A 24,985-nucleotide genomic window follows, 5' to 3' on the forward strand; every position below is an offset into this window, starting at 1 on the left:
AAATAAAAAATTGTGTTTGTAATGAAATTAAACTTTTATTTGTCCAAGGGAAGCGACTCAAATTTTAAAAATCTTAAAAATTTCCATTTTTACACAGAAAATGGGTGGTTTCATGGTAAAACCACTATGCAATACTGCAGAACACAATGCCTTCAGACTTATTGCGAATGATACAAAAGGAAACAGTTTCTGGTTTCATTATGGCAAAGTGTCACTTCACATGTGTTGCGTGGTAATTAGAAAGGAAAAGAATGGACCTTCTGTCCTTCCACTTGAGCCAGGACACTCCAGCATATGACGTACGGCTATCACTCTCACCACGTTTCATGTCGCGGCCTCTTCTTTCGTCGTGTGGTAAACCAATACGCCCATGTCTAACTGTACCATATGCATACATATGTGGTACAATCATTAAGTTCTAATACTGAGCGCATAATGGCGTTGTGGTGCACTATAGCGCATAGGTGGCGCCATGGTATGATACCTTGTCAGTCTCTCGACCCAACAAGAGACAGTTGAGTGCATGCACTGTAAGCAGAACTACGGTCTTTGTTGTGACGGTGATTTGAATGCGCGCGTCGGAACTCGAGTATGTTGCAGTTGGAGCAACGGGCAAACGTCACGTTCTGTCAGAAATTAGGCGAAACTGCTATAACCGATCATAACTGGAGACGGAACATGGTGTTTCCTTTACGATCCGCAACTGAAGCGACAATCCGCCGCCTGGAAAACGCCATTATTTCCACGACAGAAAAATCCGCATCAAGACAGGTCAAAGGCAAGGTGATGCTTTCACAGTTTTTTTTATTCAAATGGAATTGTTCACATAGAATTCATCCCACAAGGTGCAACTGTAGACAAGATCCTCTACAAAGAGATTCTTGGCCGTTTAAGCAATTCAATTCGTCGTAAGCGTCCTGAGCTTTGGCATAGGAAGAATTGGCTGTTGCTACACGACAACGCCCCTGCACATCGCTCCATCCTTGTCCAAGAGGAACTTGCAAGGCAACAGGTCGCTGTTTTGCCACACCCTCCGTACTCACCTGATCTCGCACCATGCGATTATTTTTTCTCTTTCCCCTCATGAAATCAATCCTAGGAGGGCGTAATTTTTATGCGGCCGAAAAGGTCATGACTGCCCCAAGAGAAGCCGTACGGCATCTTCCTGCCAACATCTTTCAGCGGTGCTTCCAGCAGCTACACCAACGTTGGCAGACGTGCATAGCAGCCAACTGCGACTATATTGAGGGAGGATGTCGATCTGTTTAAGTGTACGCCGTATCACGCGGCATCTTCTGAGACATCCAGATTCTTGTGGGTGCCTACCCTTCAGGCGTCAGTGTCAGAACTTAATGACTGTACCACGTATTTTGCTCCCTAAGAGATCATCAGATTCAAACTTGTGAAAAAGTTGTCAAAAACACTTTGTGATTGTCACCAACCATCTCTTCCTTGTAGCCATGATGAATAAGCTGACATAAAAATGGAACTTTTGTTGGATATGGTGAGCATAACTACCCTGTTTACGTAGTGGTTACGTTTTGAAACCACCACATTATTTCTATACTGACACCACATGTGTCGAATAAATTACAATCTTGTTACTGAAATATGTTCTAAAAGACCGAAAGACAAATAATACTAAATAGAAACTTACGTAACTGTAATATTTTAGCATACATCTGAAATAAAACACTTAGCGAGTCTTCCACATCCCAACTATACACAACAACATCAGCCATCTTAGTGGAGCAACACAAATATAGGGAAAATAAAATTTTTCTACAGTTACTAGGGATCAGTGAACGCAGCGCAGTAGTTTTGAAATAAAAATCACACTAAGTAGGCGGAAAACTCAAATTTAAAAGGTGGTTATGCACTGTAACCACTGCGCTTCAAAGGGTTAAGCATGAGTTCTGATTGTAAATGTAGTGAGTACTTTTCCGAACATTGGAGCTCAATCTCTTGCCTCTGGACATGAATTAATAGCATCTTCACATTACGCAATACATTTCTTACATTTTTTTCCCCGTTACCAGGTTGAGGCTTTTTCCGGGATTTTCCCTCAACCCAACATGAGCAAATGCTGGGTAACTTTCGGTGCTGGATCCCGGACTCATTTCACCGGCATTATCATCTTCATCTCATTCAGATAATAACCAAAGATGTTGATAAAGCGTCGTAAAATAACCTATTAAAAATATTATTTTCCCCTTTTTCTCAAATATAAATACATCCCATTCCTATATGATGTAGCCCTCTCTGCAGTTTATAAACCCACCCTTTTTTCTAACCCTCTCTTTGTTGAACTTCGTAGCAAATCGGCCGTAGAAGCGACTGGCCCCCAAATATAATTTTTCAGTTAGTACTTTATCACCCTGACTTTCATATGAATTACTTCGTTTCGAAGCCCAAACTCCTTTAACACCCCGCAATTAGCTGTGCTTCTGTCAATTCCAAGTATTCATTTTAGGTTATAATATAGCCTACTTTGTATAAAACTTATTTTATCATTTAATTCTGTTTTTCAGAGGGGATACAACACACGAGTGAAAGCAATTCATGTCATAAACGTACCATCATTCTTTGAAGCGACACTAAACATGGTGAAAACATTACTGAAGCCGAAAATGGCCGCTAGGGTGAGTTAATAAACATAGCAGGAAACTGTGTCTCATGTTCCGTTAATTCACGCTACCAAGAGTATGAAGTAATTTTGCCTGCAAATTATCATCCGTTGCAAATGATGTCACCATAGTTACGAGAAGCACTTGTTTTTCAGATCCACATACACAGAAAAGGATCGGAGTCATTGCTGCAACACATCCCGACAAAAATCCTGCCGAAAGAATATGGAGGCGGGGCCGGTAGCATGCTTGACCTCTGGTGTAAGTAAATTCATTTCGTATCTTATTAGATTCACAGTAATTCAAGTAGGAGAGTAGTGGATACAGTGAGACTCAAAATATTACGACATATGTATGCAAATGATAATTCAAGTATTTTTAAAATCAAGTGCAATAGAAATAGACATTAAAACTTGGAGTATAATAATACATAAACAAAAATGTTAATAGATAAAGGACATAATATGCAATACGTGTTTGTCAAAAAAAATGCAAATGTCTCACTGTTCCCATTCAGGGGGGTACAGTGAGACACCACAGTGTCTATTAACGGATATTGAAATGATTTACATTTATTTCAAAAGAAAACAAAAACTTGCTGTCTCTTTATCTTGACATGTTCTGTAGGCTTATTTAGAATCATTTTGATGTCTGACTTCGAAACCATTGAAACATCTGGAACATTTGGAAAAGTGAATTTTCCATGACATTTCAAACTTTTGCGAAAAAATGAAATGAATTTTTGGTGACAACGCAGCTTATAATTATAAGAATTTAATGTAATTCTTTTTATTATTTTTTAACATTTTCTTAAATTTTGTGAATAATGTTTTATTTATGAAACCATTAAAATGTAATGTATCCATTATTTTAAGCTATAGTTCCTAAATTGGTTACTAGTATGTTCATTTTTAATGTTAGTTACTGGTAAATGTAATATAATTAAAGTTGGTTTTTGCAAATCATTGGTACATGGGAACAGTGAGACGTCTCAGTGTACCCTTCAATGGCATGTCTCACTGTTCCCTTTACGCATAGTTCATTTAAAAATGATGCCATCGCTTCAAAATTAAAACAAGACGAAACTTTGCCAAACACAATCTCAAATACGATAGTATTAGGTAACAAAACATTCATATTTCTATTTAATTTGTATATCCAATATAACCTTCATTAAACACAAGCCAAAATTTTACTTCTATAGTGAAAAATTACGAATTATTTTTTCATCACTCACCTTTATAACTAGAATCAAATCGAGTACGAAAATACTGTTACTTTACTCAAACTGAGACCAAAAATCGATTTTTTGAAGTTTTTGTTTGTATGTCTGTCTGTCTGGATGAATATTACCTTTTCACGCGATAATGGCGTTCCAACAAGACTAGAGCTGATTACGAACCGGTTTTAAACTCCCAGTTCCCTACACAAATCTGGCTTTCAGGTAGTAGCTCCCTGTAAAGCAGGTTTGAATAATGTCAAGGAAAAATTGTTCCGGAGCCGGGTATCGGTGACGGTGTCGTGTATAGTTCCTGGGGTAGCTCAGTCGGAAGAGCGTTCGCGCGCTAAGCGAAGGATCCCGGGATCGATACCCGGCTCCGGAACAATTTTTTCCCAGTTCCCTGTTCCGACGTGCTTTAGAACTCGTTCGGAATGAGTGAAATTGGTTCTCGATTAAGAACAGGAACTGGGAATTCTGAACTGTGACGCATGCGCAGGTGGTTTAATCTGAGGTCGGGGTTAAAATGCTTCGAGACTAGGCAGGTTAAAATATTAAAAAAAACAGTCGATCACGAGTGATTTGAAAGGTGACAGTATTATATTTTATGACGAATTAAGTTCGTAAGCTTAATGTAGGGGAGAGTCGGGTAGTATCGGACATCGGGTAATATCGGACAGTGAGTTTCTTTCATCTACCACACGATTATAGTACCTGATTGATATGGTTATGTTTCTGTGATGTCGCATAGAGAAACGTAACCATGTCATTCAGGTACTACCATATGGTGGTAGATGAAAGAAACGCACTGTTCGATACTACCCGATGTCTGATACTACCCTACTCTCCCCTAATTTTAATACGACAAGACACTCCGAACGTCGTGAAAGAACAGTTCAAGAAAAGTTCCAACAACGTAAAATTCCGAACTAGTTCTGAAAAAGTACCCGACCAGCGCACACGTCGAAAGATGTTCGGTATTAGTTCGAAAACCGTTGTGAATTGCTTGCTGAAACAAACTAACATATTATCTATTATAAATTTGTCTTGAAAAGATGGTGGTTCCATTTTTAATTTTATTTTTCGAAATATGTGATGTGTGTGATGTGCTGAACCTTATTACGCCTATGTGAATAGTTTTTCTTGGGTTCCAGTAGTGTTAGATTTTGAAAAGTAGATGTTTTCCTTCTAACGCAGCCGTGGCGTAAATGTGACTCACGAGCACATTGTGGCTCGCAATGATAGTTGTGTACTTCTCTTCCTTCCTACCTCCCCAACCCCCACCCTCTCACGCACTGGAGTCAAACTTCGTTCCATTTGTATGTGTCTCTGTCCTGCGAGTGGCGTATCGTCCAATGTCTTTCTCGAAACCATGTACCTCTACAAACACGAAAGTTTCAAGTAGGGTGAGAGGACGCATATTTATTCTGCCAATATGATGAGAATATTAAATGTATGATTTGTTCACATATATTACGAGGAAACGGTTGTATAACATAAAACTGCATTATACTACATGTCATTCATGAAACGTTAAAAGGTTAAGTATTATTATTATTATTATTATTATTATTATTATTATTATTACCTGTACGTCGATCCTTTTTCAGCAGATGTACGAATAATGCGGTTAGATCTTCAATTTAAACTCACAGATTTACTATGTGATGTCAAATGAAAGCTAGATGTAAAGACTTGACATATGTTGAACTTTTCAAGTCTTTGCCAAAAAATAAAATATATCCGAAGCTTCGTTCTTTCACTTGCTCTGTTGAAGCCGTGTTCGCTACAACTCACGTTTGTGAAAAATTATTTTCAACAATTAACATAGTAAAAACCAAATTTAGATCACGACTGACAGACAAATACCTTCGTGATCAACTACGACTGGCACTAGGTGACATAATTCCTGATTTTGAAACTTTATCGCAGAGACATTCTGAAGTCAGTTAATTTTAGGTTGTGATAATGTGTCCTATGTATTCTTATTCATTTCTTTCTTCGTTACACGTCCTAAACATTAGTTTGTAGCCTTGTAATGTATAAAATTATACAGGGACATTTTATTTTTACTAACATTTTTAATATTAACCTGTCTATACCTTTAGAGAACCGGAAACACCGCTTGCTCCCCCCTCCAAGACTGGAGTACGATTATACTGGCGTAAAACACAAATCACTCTACTAGGTATAGGAAGGAACAAAAGTAGTTCATCCATTTACGTAAACTAGGAAATATCGCGATTTTGAGTTTGATAATTTTCATTAGATATTTCTTTAATGAAAGTACAGTACTGTATTAAGAATAAGTGTTTTTACTCACGAAGTGAGTTATCCATGCGAACGTATTCATTATGCGGTGTATATTATACTGTCTACAGCACATTAGCGTACAATATAGAGAAAGAAGTTAAATTGAAAAATAATCATAATATGAATATATAAACACAATTTTGAAAATGGTGGCCGTTCATTTCGATACAGGCTTCAGTTCTTTTGTGCATATTATCGCACTATAGACTATTGCATCTAATTCCAATTGCCAGTTTCGTCCTTCGTACTAGTAACTCATGTTGAAATAATTCTGTACCTACTCTACGTACTGTGAATTCAATCTTCACTTCTGCCCGACCCGAAAATATAAAATTACTCAGACATGCTATCTACTGTCCGTCCAAGTGGTTATGCCGCAGGATTGTAGAAAGGTAGGAAATCACGTGACAGTTAATTACTTAACGAGGCCCTTTTATTTAAGTTAAATTAAACAGCTGTATAATATTACGTAAACGCCCAATTCCTAAGAGAAATTAATGTTTTCAGAAAAGAGCTAAGACAGCCCAGCTATTACAGAGGGGCGAGCAGAAGCAGGTGGGGGAAATCGGGATGCGACGTAGGCAAACGGACAGTACCTGTGCGAGAATATGATTCAATATTGAAAGCTCTTTCGTCGCTGGAAAACGCGAACATATTTCTGGAACGTACTATACTCAGTAACTCAGTACTGCTTCCTATCTGCGGTCTTGGCTCTGTGTGGAGTTGGAACTTCATTAGTAGAAGGGGTGGGAGTGAAGTATATTCAAAAACTCAGGTACAATAAAAATTGAAGTAAAAATAAAATGATGTCCCTGTATTTAAGTGCTTGACGTAAGGAAAATGAAAATCCGTTAATACGTCAGACAGTTGCTTCACTTCCCCTTCGGGTGTCCGCATCCCTCCATAGGTGCCATGCACGTTGCAGTTTACACAGTGGCTCGGCGTACGATTACATTTTCTCCACCGCTGTTCTAATGTATCAAAGTCAATGAAAGCAACGTTTGTACACCATGAAGTCTGAACGCCAATCTTCTCTGATGTTTCTGCCACTAGTTTTGAATGGATTGTACTGTATTGCCGTGAGTTAGAACACTCTATATATTATGGTTATTCAAAGTTTTACATCTAGATAACATAGAGCACAGTAGAGTAATGGAGTTAGGTATAAATCATTATGTACAAGTAAGTTTGTAATATGTTTGGTAAATTGATGATAGACACTTCAAGCGCCTTTGTTGACGTAGGCTATATTCTGCTCCATACAAGTTATATCTTGCAACAGTACTCTGTTGAACTACCGTATCAATCAATTACAGCAAAACTCGTCCCACTTATTAGAAGCTTAGTCCAACGGAGAAGGTCCCCCATGAATACAAAAATGTGAACGCAACCATTTCAACCAATGTTGTGAAGATTCCTAACTGTCCGGTATTCTTCAATGAAAATAAGTCTGAAAAATTTTTTATTTCAACGTCTAATGGACTTAGTTTGCAGCATTTGCTGCACAGGCCACTAGTTTTAATAGAACAATAGAAAAAAATTGGTAGGAAGATTAAAATTTCACAATACAATAACACTAGTGGCTTGTGCAGCAATTGCTGCAAATTAAGTTCATAAAAAGTCCAAATAAAAATTGTTCAGATTTATTTTCAATGAAGAATACCAGACATTTTGATAGTTATTTGCTTCTATAATAGTGAAACATACTCCCTCTAAATGTTTTTTTTTTGACAAATACTTTTCCTTGAACCTATCCGTCTTCAGTTCTTGAGTTTCAATGCGAAATCGCTAGTAACTATGTCAGGATGATCCGTGGGTTTTTCATGTGGGAGTAATGCAGTAGCTATTTCAGGTCATTGCGGATTGTAGGTGAAAGTTGAGAAAATGTAAGGTTTGTCAAGCTTTGAACAAAAGACTTAGCATCTTGGTATAGCTGCTGCATGTTTCGTGAACTACCCTGAAATGTAGAGGACAGAATCACTTTTTCCCCACTAAGACATCTTGCTGAGGTGATCAAGAGACTACAAAATCTTGTAGGCCTCATATTTTATCAATAAGTAAGTCTTTTCTTATGAATTGTAATTTTTTGCGCTTCTTCCAGACAATACTGATCTATCAAATAGTGCTGCATTAATTTGTGTAACAATGAATGTTATTTCGTATATTTTCTTTAATATAGGCTGTTGTGAGAAATTTATTGCTGAGATGTGGAAAATGAGGCGAATTATATGTCAGAGTTGTAGAATCTTATATGTGCCCTAAATAAAATTGTCCATCGTAAATCGTTGGCAGCTTCAGTGTTTCATTCGTTGCTGGTTGCGGGAAATAAATTCACTCACCACGGTAGCAAGAAGTGAAATGGCATGCTATTTTTCCTACAATAAAATATGGTTGGCAGCGATCACAAATCTAACCAATTAAACCAAAGAAATATGAAATTGATTTTGATGTAGTTTAAAGACGCAGCTAAAATAGGAAGCATGACTCAGTTAGTACCAAGGAACGTTAGAGAATCAGTCATATAAATATCTATATCACACTGCCATTACATATATGAAAAGGACCCACACCACCTGATTAATAATTGTAAAAGCATTTCACTTTTAATAACAATATTGTTACCTTATGTAAGTTTTATAGTTTTCAGTAACATAATTATTATATAGCCGTTACTCAGTAAATTATAGAAATGAAGAACTAATATAAAATATTCTTTCTCTGCGTCTACTTACATAAAGCCCCGAAAGGTTTCACTTTAATATATATCAGTATAGCATTATGTGTTGCATTAACTATAATAATATTTAATTTTAATGGTAATAATGTCATTAAACATTCTTAAGTTTTGTAGTTCTTAATATCCAATACACAGCTGTACTCGGAAAACTACAGACCAGAGAATCAGACCTGTAAATTATTTTTTATACGTTATCAAAAAATTGCACAAATGAAGATCGACATATTTTCATTATGATGGGAAAGAATCTGAGCCGTCTGAACTAATCCTGTAGGTCATGGCCTTCGTGTAATAGTCTATTGTTTATTTTAGTGTGTTTTGTTTTATTCAGAAATGCAACACGGCCGATTTGATGCTCGCTTCGCTTAAGGAAGCGAACATCAAGTCGGCCGTGAATGCAATTAATTAGTTCTCAAAACTGACGACAGATGGATTTTGGAAACAAGGAAAATGATGTAGGAAAATTGACATTTCACTGCAAACTACTATTTTTCCGAAAAACTTTGGGTTCCAAGCTTCAAAATGAGGGGTCATTTTCGCGTAATTTCCATTACCAGTTCAAATTATATATTACTAGTGGCTTGTGCAGCAAATGCTGCTGCAAACTAAGTTCGTTAGACGTTCAAATAAACATTTTTCAGATTTATTTTCAATGAAGAATACTTGTCTTTTTGATAGTTATTTGCTTCCATAATAATGAAACATACTCCCTCTGAGTGGATTTTTTTAGACCAAATACTTTTTCTTGAACCTATCCAACTTCAGTTTTTGAGTTTCAACGCGAAAACGCAAGTATCAATGTCAGGACGATAGCAGTAGCTATTTCAGGTCATGGATTGTAGGCAAAAGTTAAAAGAATGTCATGTTTGCTAAGCTTTCGAACAATAGCATTTTCGTATAGCTGCTGCATGTAGAACTTGAAATGTAGAGCGTAAAATCATTTTATCCTACTAAGAGATCTTGCTGAAACGATCTGGAGACTACAAAATTTTCTAGGCCTCTTACATTATCAGTAAGTAATACCTTTTTATCTTTTCTTAGGAACTGTAATTTTTGCGCTCTCTCGAGCCAATACTGAAGACAATGACACATATCAATATCTACACTACACCGCCATTAAGTATATGAAAAAGACCCAACCCCACTGGGTTAATAAGTATAAAAATATTTGATTTTTAATAACAATATTATTATCTTACTTAAGTTTTGTAGTTATATATAGCAGCCACTAAGTAACAAATGAAGATCTAAATTAAGATATTCTCTACATTTACTTACATAACCACAAAACGTTTCACTTTCATGTCATCAATATAGCATCAATATTATGTACAATTAATAAAAAAATAGATGCATCATGATATTAACTATAATAATATTTAATTTTTAATGGTAATAATGTCATCAAACCACCTCAAGTTTCGTAGATTTGAATATCCAATACACAGCTGTATTCAGAAAATTATACACTACAGAATCAGTTTTTAATAACAAATTGAATTGAGCTCTAAATACGTCGGCAATCCTGCAGGTCATGGCCTTCGTGTAATAGCCTATTGTTTATTGTAGTGTGTGTTTTGTTCTGAAATTCAATCATGTCGGCCATGATTGAATAAAACAATTATCAAAACTGACAACAGATGGATTTTGGAAAATAGGAAAATTATGTAGGAAAATTGACATTTCACTGAAAACTACTACTTTTCCGAAAAACTTTGGATGGCAGGCATGAAAATGAGGGGTCACTCATTAAAATCCGTTCAGCCGTTTTCCCGTAATTTCCATTACCAGTTCAAATTATATATTATATAGATTGTACAATGTATAAAATATGAATATTGCGATAGTTGTTTTCTTTACAGTCCGACACGGTTTAATAAACTAGTGTGAGAAATGAAGTTTTGCCAATATAAGGTTTAAGCACTATACTGCTGATATTTACGGTCATCATGCACTCAGCTGTGCGAGGAGCAAGGGTCGCATTCCCAGACATACATCACTCAATGATATCATTAAAAGATCTCTGACTTCTTGTGGCATCCCGTCTCTTTTGGAACCACCAGTCGCGCGGATGGTACACGAACCCGATGGTCTCACCTTAATTCCATGGTCTAGGGCAGGCATGTCAAAACCCTGCACATTGTGCAGTAGTCTCTGTGCGATGTGCACTTTCTATTCCCCTACCTGGAGGGAGTGAATCGCCTTGGAGGGGAACGCGACAGGGCTGTACAGACCTGCAACAGCATATCAGCTTTTGTTTCAGTAACTCAGTTTGAGTACGGGTACTGATTTGGCTGTCTGTGAATGAGTTATGATAAATAAAGTGAGGAGTTCACAGATAACGGAGAAGAGAAATTACGAATCATATAACATAATTGTTATAATGTTTTCCTTAGCCAACAATAATTATTTTAAAATGAAAGACTTTCATCAGCCCATGTCGGGGTAATAGTGTTGTGACAGTTTAGATCAGATTAGTAAAGTTAATCAGTACTCTCACGGCAAAACGAACTTGACATTGGCGTTGTTTTAGAGTCTGTACTAACACAGCCATCAAAGATTAGATGACTTGACTTTCATTTCATAAGCTGGTAAGTGATGAGAATATAGTGAGGAATACATTAAGGCTCTTGAGGTTGTAAGGAGTGAAGAAAGCAACTATTTGCAAGGCGGGAAAATTTTCTGGAAAAATATAATATATAATGGAAAATTTTCCATCTCACGTCACTATATTATTCTAATATACTCACATTAATAAATAGAATATCGTCGCTTCACAGCTTGTGAACTACACTTTTAATTTCTTTCAGTAACGCTTCCAACTTGTCGATACTGCTCTCAACGTTTTCTAAATATACTATATGTGAATTTAAGGGGAGTTGGTCATTATCGCATACAAAATAATGGTAAAAAAGCCTCTCTTCAAGCAGTCATAAATATAATACTATTTATCACAGCTCTTTCATTTTTTTAGTGATATATGTATACACATTAAGCTTTGAAATGAAAAAGAATGGTTACTCTAGAGTAAATCTTTATCCTTAAACTATTTTTTTTTAATTAAGCACAATTTTTTATAAATCCACTACATGTCTGTGATTAGGTACATTCTATTCACTTATTATAACACATATTGAATTGAAAATTTGACCACTTACTGGTAATAGATACTAAAACATACCCTACTAAAATTATTTATGTATCCATAATATTATGGGCATAGAGCGTATAGCAATCATCACCGTCAATACATTAAAAAGGAATTGAAGATTACTATAAGCCGTATGCCCATAATATTACAGATATTTTAATAATTTTAGTAGGGTATATTTTAGTATCTATTAGCAGTAAGTGGCCAAAATTTTAATTCAGTGTGTGCTATGATAAGTGAATAGAGTGTACCTAATCACAGGTATGTAGTGAATTTATATAAAAAATATGATTAAATTAAAAAATTAATTTAAGGTAAGATTTACACTAGATTAACCATTCTTCTTTCATTTTAAAGCTTAATGTGTATACATATATCACTAAAAAATGAAAGAGCTGTGATAAATAGTATTACAATTCTGACCGCTTGAAGATAGGCTATTTTTACCATTACTTTGCATGCGATAACGTCCAATTCCCCTTAAATTCTAAGCTTAATTTATATCATTTATTAATATTAATGTTAATTTATATTGACATACAGCAAGGAAATTATTTCAGTGTAAAACTTCACAATGTCCTACTGCATGTAATTAATTGGGAGTACATTTTCTTTAACATTTATGTACCAATGGTCCCAATAAATAATAATGCCTGACGAACAATGAAAGAATAGGGTCTATTATTTAAAATAATTAGTACCTACTACGAAAAGTGAAATACTGTGTTCGTTTTTTGTTGTTTCGAAATTACTGCAATATTATTTTTCTTCAAATGCTAAATAAAAATCATTTTAATAAATTATGCTTTACAAACCACTTCTTTGTCAAGTATAACTCAATAAGCCTAAAGTCTCTTGTATTACAATTGTCAAGTATAGAAACTGATAATAACCGTGTTTTTTCCTTCTGCTAAGTGTATTTATAATGTCCAAATGCCTATTTAATCCAACCCTAGAAGCGCAGAATAGATTATTGTACACCCCTCCAGCTAAGAACGGGTAAGAGCAACCCTTGAATGATGCAGTCTGCACAGACCGGCGATCCACGCACATAACTGCACATTCAGAGTCTGATTTCTGACATGCCTGGTCTAGAGGAAAATCTTTAATTTGGGACTCCACTTGCGTTGACACTCTAGCTCCATCTCACTTGCCGAATACCTCCAGACGAGCAGCATCTGCTGCTGAATTAGCCGTGAAGAAAAAAGTCAATAAATATGCTCATCTTTTAGACAATTATATCTTTGTCCCCTTTGCTGTGGAGATCTTCGGTCCTTGGAGTCATGACGCTAAGGTTTTGGTATCTCAAATCGGCCAAATTTTGATCTCCATTACTGGTGATCGTCGTTGCACTACTTATTTGCGTCAACGTTTAAGTATTGCAATTCAACTTGATATTCTGTCGAAATATTATATAACTTGATTATTGCAACTTTATTTGATCCTCATAAAATAGGGCTACTATAATTTTATACACTTAATTTTTTTTTAATTCACACAACATAATAGTTAAGAGTTTTGTCGTAAAAATGAGTATTTTTACTGAACCATAGAGCCAATAATAAATAACCATTTCACCATAGATCTCACTAGAGCCGAGTTATTTTAAAAGGTGTCACGAAATGGCATTCCTGCGCTCACAATTAACCCATATTCGTTTCCTGTGTTCTTAAAATAATATTTATGTAGATTATGTCATTTTTTTGCATAAACAATGATATACAACCGAGTGAGTTGGCTCAGACACGCGTTTGAGACACGCATTCGGGAGGTCTCGGGTACAAACCCCGTGGCCGACCAATCTGACTGAGGTTTTTCATGATTTCCCTTAGTCATAAAGGCAAATGCCGGATTGGAAAGACAGATGCCATGATTCATCACCGCCTCAATTACCAACACCAAAAACATTAAACAAAGTCTATAATCAGGCACATGAACGAACACAAGCCATCTACAACACACAATAGAAACAGGAACTCAACAGGAATAAAAACGGCCTGCTGATATACCCACACATTCTAAACACGCGACATGACCACAGATGTTAAGGCGTGAATAAAATAAATTAACAAAAGAAAAATATGCACAGTAAGGTTAATATAAAAATTTTCTTCGTACACGATCAACTCTATTAATTTGGAGTGATTTATTAAAGGATGCATTCAAGACTAATTTAGAAAAATGTTAAACAATTATCCTTGTACCAAAAACGGATGTTCTCTGAACCAAATGATATGTTAATTGTTTGCATGTAATAACAATTAAGGAACATGTTACAGGAATTATCATGCACCAAATGAGTGGTCTCTGGACCAAAATGATCGCATTTTAATTATTTAAATACAATTTAAATTATATAACGTATTAAACGATTTATCTTTCTATCAAACACGGATGTTCCCTGGACCAGATGTCCTGTTCTAATTATGTAATTACTTTACATTTATTTCTAACAGGTGCAGCGGAGCGCATGGGTACGGCTAGTATAATCTTAATATATAAAATTGAATGTGGGTATGTATGTGTATGTATGTTCTCTATACAAATCTACACGCTTTGACCGATATGTGGCAAAGTTTGCACATTTAACCTTCATAACCAGGATAAGAACATACGCTACATTAAAATTGTGCAAATGGAAGTTACATTAATTAAATATATAAAAAATAAAAATAAATAGATCAAATATTCATGTATTATATTAAAATGCAAAATCTTCTACAGTCAATTGTTCTTTATTATTGTCTGTTGTATTCAACATAGACTTTCACGAGGCCTTGGAAATTTTAACATGAAATTAAATTACATTGTTGTTACACATCATGAAGGCTAAAACTAGATAATTCATGCAATAAGTATCTTTAAGCAGTCCAGGACCGTATTATGAATTCCTCGATGCAGTTTTGTAGATAGCGAGCAGACTGTTTTACCCAATTGAATTCTAGAATTCTTTCAAACTACAAGGATTGCTACCACATAATTTACTTAATATTGAATAGCCATAGTAGACCTACTATTGCGAAATATTGACTCACCAAAATTATGCACTAACAAGAATTTGTGTCAAAAACTCATGCGAAAATTAATATGAGTGGCAATGTTAACTGGAAAAACGAAAGAAGATGACGTTTTTATCCTACGTATTGCTATTATAGCCATTCGATTTTAAGCAATTATTATAAGTTATAGTAATATTTGTGATAATATTACAATATTATAATATTGCAATACTATTAACCCGTCTCTTATTAATAAGTTATGGTCACTAATGACTTGGCCGTTTATAGAAAAATATGATTTTCTGTTGTGGCAGTGTTCTACATTGCATTCTCCAGGAGAGTGAATTCTGATGAGTATAGCCTCCGTTACTGAAAAAACACTCTGAAGTCCGTGTATTTGATAGAATCCATCCGTTACAGATTGTAATTTGGCCTTGAAGGAAATTAAATATATTGTGGGCAGAAAGGCTTAATAATGCATAATGCCGTGGTACGATAAATATTATCATCAATCACAATGTTAAATAACTTAAATATCCCTGTAGCATAAGGTCTTAATGTTGTTAAAACTCTATTCATAGGTGAGATGGAATTATTTCGATTAGTCAGTTTCTTTGGATATTAGTGGCACTTTCTTTAATATTCTTCACTACGGAGGCGAAAACATAAGTAAATATGGTTCGTTTTGGTTTTATATAGTTCCCTTGCCGAGGTCTCCGATAAGTCTAACAAACAGTTTATTTAGAAATAGACCAAAATTTAAAACCCTGGCAACGCCAGGTAATTTAAGCTAGTATAATATAATTATGTAACAGTAAGGAAAAACACGTCCCGCGCCGTGGCGTCGTGGTCTATGGCATCCTGCTTAGGACTCGCGTTACGGAATGCGCGCTCGTTCGAGTCCTCATGGGGGAAGAAATTTTCTCATGAAATTTCGGCCAGTGTATGGGACCGGTGCCCACCCAGCATCGTGATGCACTTGGAGAGCTACGATAGGTAGCGAAATCCGGTTGCGAATACCTGCTATAACGGCTGGGGGGATCATCGTGCTAACCACACGATACCTCCATTCTGGTTGGATGATCGTTCACCTCTGCTTCGGCATGTGGGCGTGAGGCCAGCAGTCGGCTGGTCGGTCTAGACCCTTCACGGGCTGTAGCGCCACGGATTATTATTATTATTATTATTATTATTATTATTATTATTATTATTATTAAGGAAAAACACAATCATGCACTCACGCAGTCAGTATGGTTGGGAGAAAAGTTTTAAATATTCTGTAGGACATTGTACTCTAATTACTTACTTTTGTTGCAGGAAATATTAACAATATATCATGTTAGAGCTCTGCAATTTCTTGTGTCTATAATGCTCAGAAGTAAGGCAAGTTACTTTGCAATGCTAGCAGTACCTCCTACCAAAGGAATTCCTTGATACGCGTGTGATTTTCTCAATTACAGAAGACTGCTTTCTTGTGTGGTTACTTGCAAAGCTCAGGGCGTGGATATATTTTAGTGTATTTGTAAATTGTTTCTCTGCTAGTGGCGTAATCTCCTGTGAATTGTACACATGATGCGCCTAGAATTCACGCCAACTTACACACAGAGACGCTAAGCTTGGTGGCTGTACATCAAAAACATTTTGCTATAAGCACACAGCTAATCAGTCTTGAAATGCGTAGTTAATCTCCTTTAACTAACATTCACAACATGCTTCACATGCCACGTGCAAACACAGTGGATGGACGCAATTTAACATACATTACTTATTTATTTACTTACTTAATTACTTACTGGCTTTTAAGGAACCCGGAGGTTCATTGCCGCCCTCACATAACCCCGCCATTGGTCCCTATCCTGTGCAAGATTAATCCAGTATCTACCATCATAACCCACCTCCCTCAAATCCAATTTAATATTATCTTCCCATTTACGTCTCGGCCTCCCTAAAGGTCTATTTCCCTCCGGCCTCCCAACTAACACTCGATATGCATTTATGAATTCGCCCATACGTGCTATATAATAATTTAATTATTTATTTATTTAATCTGGCAGATCTAAGGTCAGTAGGCCTTCTCTTCCGCCCAGCCAGACTCTAATTCTAAGTAAATACATTTGCTTACATAGTTATTACATTAATATCTAGATCATAAAACAACATGAAAGTAAATAATGAAACTGGATAACTAATGTTAGTGTGACAATAATAAACACTGGTAAGAAATAGTTATATTAATAATAATAATAATAATAATAATAATAATAATAATAATGAGATAATTTAGATATTTATCTGTGAGGTACATCACAATTAAACATTGAGAAACCTGAAACAGCTATTATTGTTAACAAGAATTGTTAGAAAGATATCTCGTTAGCCTATTCTTAAATTGGTTTGATGTCTGACAGTCCCTGACATTACTCGGTAGGGAATTCCAAAGTCGAGGAACAGCCACAGTGAAAGAAGATGAATATGAGGATGTTCGGTGGGAGGGAATGGATATGTGTCCTGCCCATAATAATAACAACACAAACAAACAAATACAACCACACAGGCGTAGAAAAAACCCAAATACCACAAAAAATATAATAGAAAAAAAGATAATTTTCATTAGTTTCAATAATTTAACAAAAATATTGGTCTTGTAGACCAAAAATAAGGAACACCTTTTAAAACTTCATACAAACTCAAATGTAACCCCTGCAACAACTTCTACATTGGACAGACAAGCAGATCATTTCAAACACTTTACAAAGAACACATCAAAGCCATAACATAATTACAAAACACCTCCACATATGCAGAACACATCACAAATGCCAACCACACCTGCAGAGAAATCAACACAGACATGGAAATACTGCACATCCAACCAAAAAGCCAGAAACTCAACACACTAGAAAAATACGAAATATACAGACACACGAAAACAGACACCGACGATATTCTCAACACACAACTCAATTTCAAAACACATACACTCTTTGACTCTACACTACGAACACACCCTCACAGGAAACAAGAGGCGCCAAGACCAACAACGACCAGTTCTGAAGATGATCCAAAATAGGTCGAAAACATTTTAACAAGGTACGTTAAAATTTAACACAAGAAAGTTCTTATCATACATATTCCGAAGTGATACAGTGTTAAAAGTTGTGTAATCAAGATGTATAACAACAATTATTAAATATCTGTGGAAAAGACCCTAATTCACCAAGCGGTATGCTAGGGTTTTAGTTTTTGCTATACTGTATCCTACTTATCTATACTACTTATTTATAATAATAATAATAATAATAATAATAATTCTTTATTTATAGTGGCAGAGTTAAGGCTATAGGGCCTTCTCTTGCACTCTACCAGGTCACAAAGTAAATCGTCTGGATTTAATGTTCCTAATTATATCAGGTGAAGAATATAATGCGTGCAGTTCTATGTTGTGTAACTTTCTCCATTCTCCTGTAACTTCATCCCTCTCAGCCCCAAATATTTTCCTAAGCACCTTATTCTCAAACACCTTAATCTCTGTTCCAAGTTTCACAACCATACAGAAGAACCGGTAATATAACTGTTTTATAAATTCTAACTTTCAGATTTTTTGACAGCAGACTGGATGATAAAAGCTTCTCAACCGAAGAATAACAGGCATTTCCCATATTTATTCTGTGTTTAGGGGAGAGTCGGGTATTATCGGACATCGGGTAATATCGGACAGTGCGTTTCTTTCATCTACCACCATATGGTAGTGCCTGAATGACATGGTTACGTTTCTCTATGCGACATCACAGAAACGTAACCATGTCAATCAGGTACTATCATCGTGTGGTAGATGAAAGAAACTCACTGTCCGATATTACCCGATGTCCGATACTACCCCACTCTTCCCTAATTTCCTCCCGAGTATCGTTTATATTTGTTACGGTTGCTCCCAGGTATTTGAATTTTTCCACTTCATCAAAGGATAAATTTCCAATTTATATATCTCTATTTCGTACAATATTCTCGTCACGAGACATAACCATACACTTTGTCCTTTCGGGATTTACTTCCAAACCTATTGCTTTACTTGCTTCCAGTAAAATCCCCGTGTTTTCCCTAATCGTTTGTGGATTTTCTCCTAACATATACACGTCATCCGCATATTCAACTGAGATACTCATCCAAGAATGTTGTTACATTTAATGTTTAATTTATACATTTTATATTATTTCAGCAATGTGGGTGAAGAAGCTAGAGTCCAACCGAGAATGGTTCTTAAAGCAAGAACAACTTAAATCCGACGAATCCAAACGTCCGGGGAAATCTATCGACACCGGTGAGATTTTCGGTTTCCAAGGTTCCTTCAGAAGGCTGTCTCTGGATTAGCAGTAAAATGTACATTTGGACTTCTCTACATTACATGAATATACTTCAATCCGGAATTAAATTATCCATATTTAATTAATCTGCAACCGTACGGAGTTCTAAAGACAATATAAAAAATATACTTAATATAATTACACAAAAATTCTCTCATTATGTCGTGTATATTATATTACCAAGTTAATTTTTTCAAAAATATATATTATACCTACTAAAACAACATTTCTTGCTCAATTACTCACAAGTTTGTATCTGAGGCATTGCGTCCAGAAATGGTTTGTATTGTAATTTAAATAAAATAGTGTTATAGTTTCATTTTAATCCATTGCTACACATGATTCAGATCCTAAAACTGTTTCTTTTCCAGATCATTATTTCACTTGCATTTACATTTAGTGGCTGTTTCACAATTCCTCTGATCCACCGCTACTGCTTTTGGAAAACTTATTTTATCTACAGGGTGTTTCCGAGGTGGTGTTACAAACTTTCTGGGATGATAGTGAAGGGCACATGTATCAATTTGAGATAAGGAACCCTGGTCCGGAAATGACTGAGTCGAAAGTTATAAGCAAAAATAGTTGTGTGGAAGTGGAATTGTAATTTGGCACCACTTGCCCTTCTTCCCTTAACCTTTGGAACAGTCGTCGAAAAATGGTATGGGCCGGATGTCTCCTACGTGGGTACTTGTCCCCGATAAAATCTGTGAGATTGTCTACTGTTCCCATTGGCTCATCCGTATTCGAAAATCAGGTCTGCTTATTCCGCTCTCATGTACTCCTCCATTTCACTAGGACTGATCGACTGGACACTGCAACTCGTACACATACACTGCTGTCTACAGACGTGCATATCAGGACCGACCATGTCCGTTACACATTACGCTATCTGCATTGCTTTAGTGTAGTTTCCTGTCCCCAACCCTCAGACAGCGCACTGAATGGAATACTGTAAGTAGACAACGTAAACAACGTCAGATGAATACAGTAAGTGTAAGATGTTCAGATAAATACACATAAATAAGGTGTACAGAGGAATAAAATTATTTCATTTCCACACAACTATTTTTGCTTGTAACGTTCGGCTCAGTCATTTCTGGACTAGGGTTCCTTATCTCAAATTGATACATGTGCCCTTCGCCATCAACCCAGAAAGTTTGTAACACCACCTCGGAAACACCCTCTATACTCAGAATCGTGAAGACACAAATTTATCTACTTAAATGGTAGGTACTATTTGAGTGTGAGTAGTTGGAAGTGTTGTAGAAACGTGGAATATGAATGAAGAATTAAAATTAAAACTGCGTGTATGTATGTGTGTATGTATGTATACAGGGTGATTCACGAAGAAAGTTCAAACATTTAGGATGTGAATTCTGAAGTCATTCTGAGTCAAAAATTTCATATGAATACATGTCCGTTTTCGAACGGTTAAGGAGATATGGCTCTTTGATTTCATAAAAACTTCTGAGATTCCATTGTACTAACTCGCATTTAGAGACAGATAACGGACAAATTTAAAGTTTATATTCACGTATGCATACATAACTAATATTCTAGACGTCGGGGTCGATGTTTTCGCACATTTCCAAAGGTACCTCCTTCTGCTTCAATGCACTGTTGCGCTCGGGCGTGAATCGCGCTCATCGCTCGGGAGAGTTGCACGTGACTGTTCTCTATGCCGCATCCAAAATACGGTCGATTAGCGCCTCTCTCGTTTTCCCCTTCCTTTGCTATACCAAGTTTTTCATCCAACCCCATAGACAGTAAATACTCTTCGATATGGTACCCTTCTGTTCAGAAAGCGTCGTTCATGTTCAGCGACGGCACGCAAGGAACTTCCATCACACAAACCATAAACATACACAATATCGGCGTATTCTGTAGTCGAAAATTTATAAGGCATCTTGAAAAACACAACTTAACACTTCCGATAACTGTACCTGTATAACTACTGTACTGTAGTAGCTGACTGGAATGACGTGAATTGATGATAGTGTAGGCTATTTGTGTTATCTGCAGGTTCTGTGTCATTACATCAGACAAGGACAGGCGATTGGACATTTGTAATGCCCCACCACCTGGTTTCTTCCTCTTATCTACATCGCTCACAATGCAGATTCCAATGTTACGTCATTCATTGCGACCTTGACCTCGTCTCACGTCAGCAGCATATGGTAACGTCTGATTCACATTGGGGCGAGATGTTTTACCAAAAAAAAATGCATCTAGCTCCGCCATTGTTCGAAAACGGACCTATGTTCATATGAACTTATCACTCAAAATGGCCTAAGATATCGTATCCTAAATTTTTTATCTTTCCTCGTGAATCACCCTGTATACGCAACTATTATTATTTCCTATAAAATATGTACTGATAACTGGAATTAATGCAATTAAATCATAATTTTACCATGTATCTACTGTAATACAGGGACATCATTTTATTTTTATTAACATTTTTAATATTAACCTGTCTACACCTTTAGAGAACCGGAAACACCGCTTGCTCCCCCCTCCAAGACTAGAGTTCGATGATACTGGCGTAAAACACAAATCACTCTACTAGGTATAGGATGGAAGAAAAGTAGTTCATCCATTTACGTAAACTAGGAAATATCGCGATTTTGAGTTTGATGATTTTTGTTAGGTTTTTCTTTAATCAAAGTACAGTACTATATTAAGAATAAGTGTTTTTACTCACGAAGTGAGTTATCCATGCGAACGTATTCATTATGCAGTGTATATTATACTGTCTACAGCACATTAGCGTACAATATAGAGAAAGAAGTTAAATTGAAAAATAATCATAATATGAATATTTAAATACAATTTTGAAAATGGTGGCCGTTCATTTCGATACAGGCTTCAGTTCTTTTGTGCATATTATCGCACTATAGACTATTGCATCTAATTCCAATTGCCAGTTTCGTCCTTCGTACTAGTAACTCATGTTGAAATATTTCTGTACCTACTCTACGTACTGTGAATTCAATCTTCACTTCTGCCCGACCCGAAAATATAAAATTACTCAGACATGCTATCTACTGTCCGTCCAAGTGGTTATGCCGCAGGATTGTAGAAAGGGAGGAAATCACGTGACAGTTAATTACTTAACGAGGCCCTTTTATTTAAGTTAAATTAAACAGCTGTATAATATTACGTAAACTTCCAATTCCTAAGACAAATTAATGTTTTCAGAAAAGAGCTAAGACAGCCCAGCTATTACAGAGGGGCGAGCAGAAGCAGGTGGGGGAAATCGGGATGCGACTTAGGGAAACGGACAGTACCTGTGCGAAAATATGATTCAATATTGAAAGCTCTTTCGTCACTGGAAAACGCGAACATATTTCTGGAACGTACTATACCCAGTAACTCAGTACTGCTTACTATCTGCGGTCTTGGTTCTGTGTGGAGTTGGAACTTGCTTAGTAGAAGGGGTGGGAGTGAAGTACATTCAAAAACTCAGGTACAATAAAAATTGAAGTAAAAATAAAATGATGTCCCTGTATAGGCTAACGCATATGAATGCCAGGAACACACGATGTGTTGATGCACGTGAGCATATGGAAATTACTGAATTTCACACTTCGGTATCTGCAGACTTTAACACTGACTGCTCGCTAGTGGAACTGGGAGAGATCAGAAACTCATAATAGAACACAAGCTGCTTTAATGTGTCGATGCACACATAATGTATCACACATACGTGTGTATAACAAGATCAATGTTGCATCCAGAAAATGCAGGATGGTCTATTCAGGTGCACTGCCGTTTGAGCTCAAATGTGTTTCACATGCCAAACGAGGCACTGGAAGCATTCCAGTAACTTCACCATGTGTGCATTCCGATCACCAAGGTAACTCGTCAGTAATTTGGTCACGTGGAACGCCTATATGTTTTCCAAATTTTATATGGTTAATGATATGATATATTTACTCATCCATCATATGGGCTATTCTATATGAAATCGATCAGTAAAAAACCTCGCATTTTTTTAATACTCTAATTTTTTCCCTGTTCATACAAGGTGCTGAGGATAATCCATTTTAAAAAATATACTATCGAAAGTGAAACTTTTTTCGTACTATTGAGCGACAAATTTAGCGTATTTTATAAAAACAAGCCTCTTTCAGCTCTGAGAACTCTGGAACCATTTACTGGAGAACATTGAACGAGAGCTCATTTTGAAGCTGACATTTGGTAGGTTATGTTAAGAAGTAATCCTTATTTTTATTGTATACAGAGAGACAGATAATCTGATTTTAATTACTTTTAGACTTTTTGCCCATTTGTAAATATGTAAAAAATATTGAGAAAAAAACTTGCATTATTAAGAGGGATTCGGCATTGTTTGCTTAGTGGCTCGGCAATAAGTTTCGAGGGTATTAAATAAATTATTTTCACACGCGTAGACTTGAACGGCGCAGTACCGCAAGAACTGGCCGAGAGCTGAAGATAAGCGATCGTTGGGCGTCATTTTACTCCTGTGTTTATGAAATCTTGTGATAAAGCTAGTCCAGCTATGCGCTACTAGACGAAACATCACGTGTTTATGTCTTATGGCCTTGCTTGCCTAGGCTAGCTCCCGCCTCACAGTCAGCTGGTTAGTTCACGCGCGTACTATTTATTTTCTTTATTTGATATTATGAATACTTTCTTATCAACGGTGCACCAGTAAAAAATATGTGTTTATATGTATTTTCAATGCGGAATCTAACCATATATTTTAAAAATATTTTTTTCGTGGGCAAAGGCGTCTTAATGAAGAAAAATCTCAATTTATCCATTTCCATAAAAAGTAAGAAAAACTGTTTACATGTCAATATAAATTTTAACTTCTCAGCATCAAAATAAACTATGATTTTGATCATTGGGTGAAAGGGTTTCGGAGCCACAACAGTTTAAAGTTGCTAATTTTATGAAAATACGATAAATTTAAATATTTTAAATTTAAAAACTATGAAGTTCTGATGCCTCAAACTTTGCACAAAGCATTGTATCACAGTTGTCAACGGACAGAAAAAGTTTCATTGTATTTAAAAATTGCAAGGTCAATTTTCTCTATATTTCGGTCGATTTGAGATGGAATAGCCCATATATCTGCAAGACAGGCCTGTTAAAATTCTATATTACCCCACATCTGCCTTACTTTACAATTTCATCCACCTATGCCAAGTCTTACATTACCCTAAAACAGGGCCGGGCATGAGAGCGGCTCCATTTAGTCGGCCAGAGCTGCTCTCGCTCCGCAAGGCACTTCAATTCCAAGCCAGAGCAGAACGCTCACGCAGTGGCGGACTCGCATTACAGCATCCCTGCATTAATGTAACAAGAGCCACGGTTGTTCTAGTCATTCAGTCTGTCAGTACATAATAGTTTATAAGGATATTACATCAATCCATTGTACAGTACAGACTTTATAACACTCTCATTAATTTAATGAAATAAACTTCGCTCTATGCACACACACAAATCATTAGGCTTATTTACATAACCCATACGCAATCTCCTCACCACGGTTCTACGAGACAGGCGTATGGCTTCCACTTCCCCTACTTGCTGTGGACAGAGTTCA

At 36.2% G+C, this 24,985-nt stretch overlaps 1 protein-coding gene across 1 annotated transcript in view; it reads left to right on the forward strand.

Annotated features, from left to right (window-relative positions):
- The window catches only part of LOC138711711 (alpha-tocopherol transfer protein-like), a 45,576-nt gene extending 25,844 nt beyond the window's left edge, over positions 1-19,732 (forward strand). The window contains exons 4-6 of the mRNA XM_069842863.1: positions 2,532-2,642; positions 2,783-2,888; positions 19,263-19,732. Of these exons, the coding sequence (XP_069698964.1) occupies positions 2,532-2,642; positions 2,783-2,888; positions 19,263-19,414 (369 nt within the window). The 3' untranslated portion in view covers positions 19,415-19,732. The remainder of the gene's footprint in view (positions 1-2,531; positions 2,643-2,782; positions 2,889-19,262) is intronic.
- The last annotated feature ends 5,253 nt before the right edge of the window (positions 19,733-24,985 follow it).

This window comes from Periplaneta americana, chromosome 13, assembly GCF_040183065.1.
Source record: "Periplaneta americana isolate PAMFEO1 chromosome 13, P.americana_PAMFEO1_priV1, whole genome shotgun sequence".
In the NCBI taxonomy this organism is placed as follows: Eukaryota; Metazoa; Arthropoda; class Insecta; order Blattodea; family Blattidae; genus Periplaneta; species Periplaneta americana.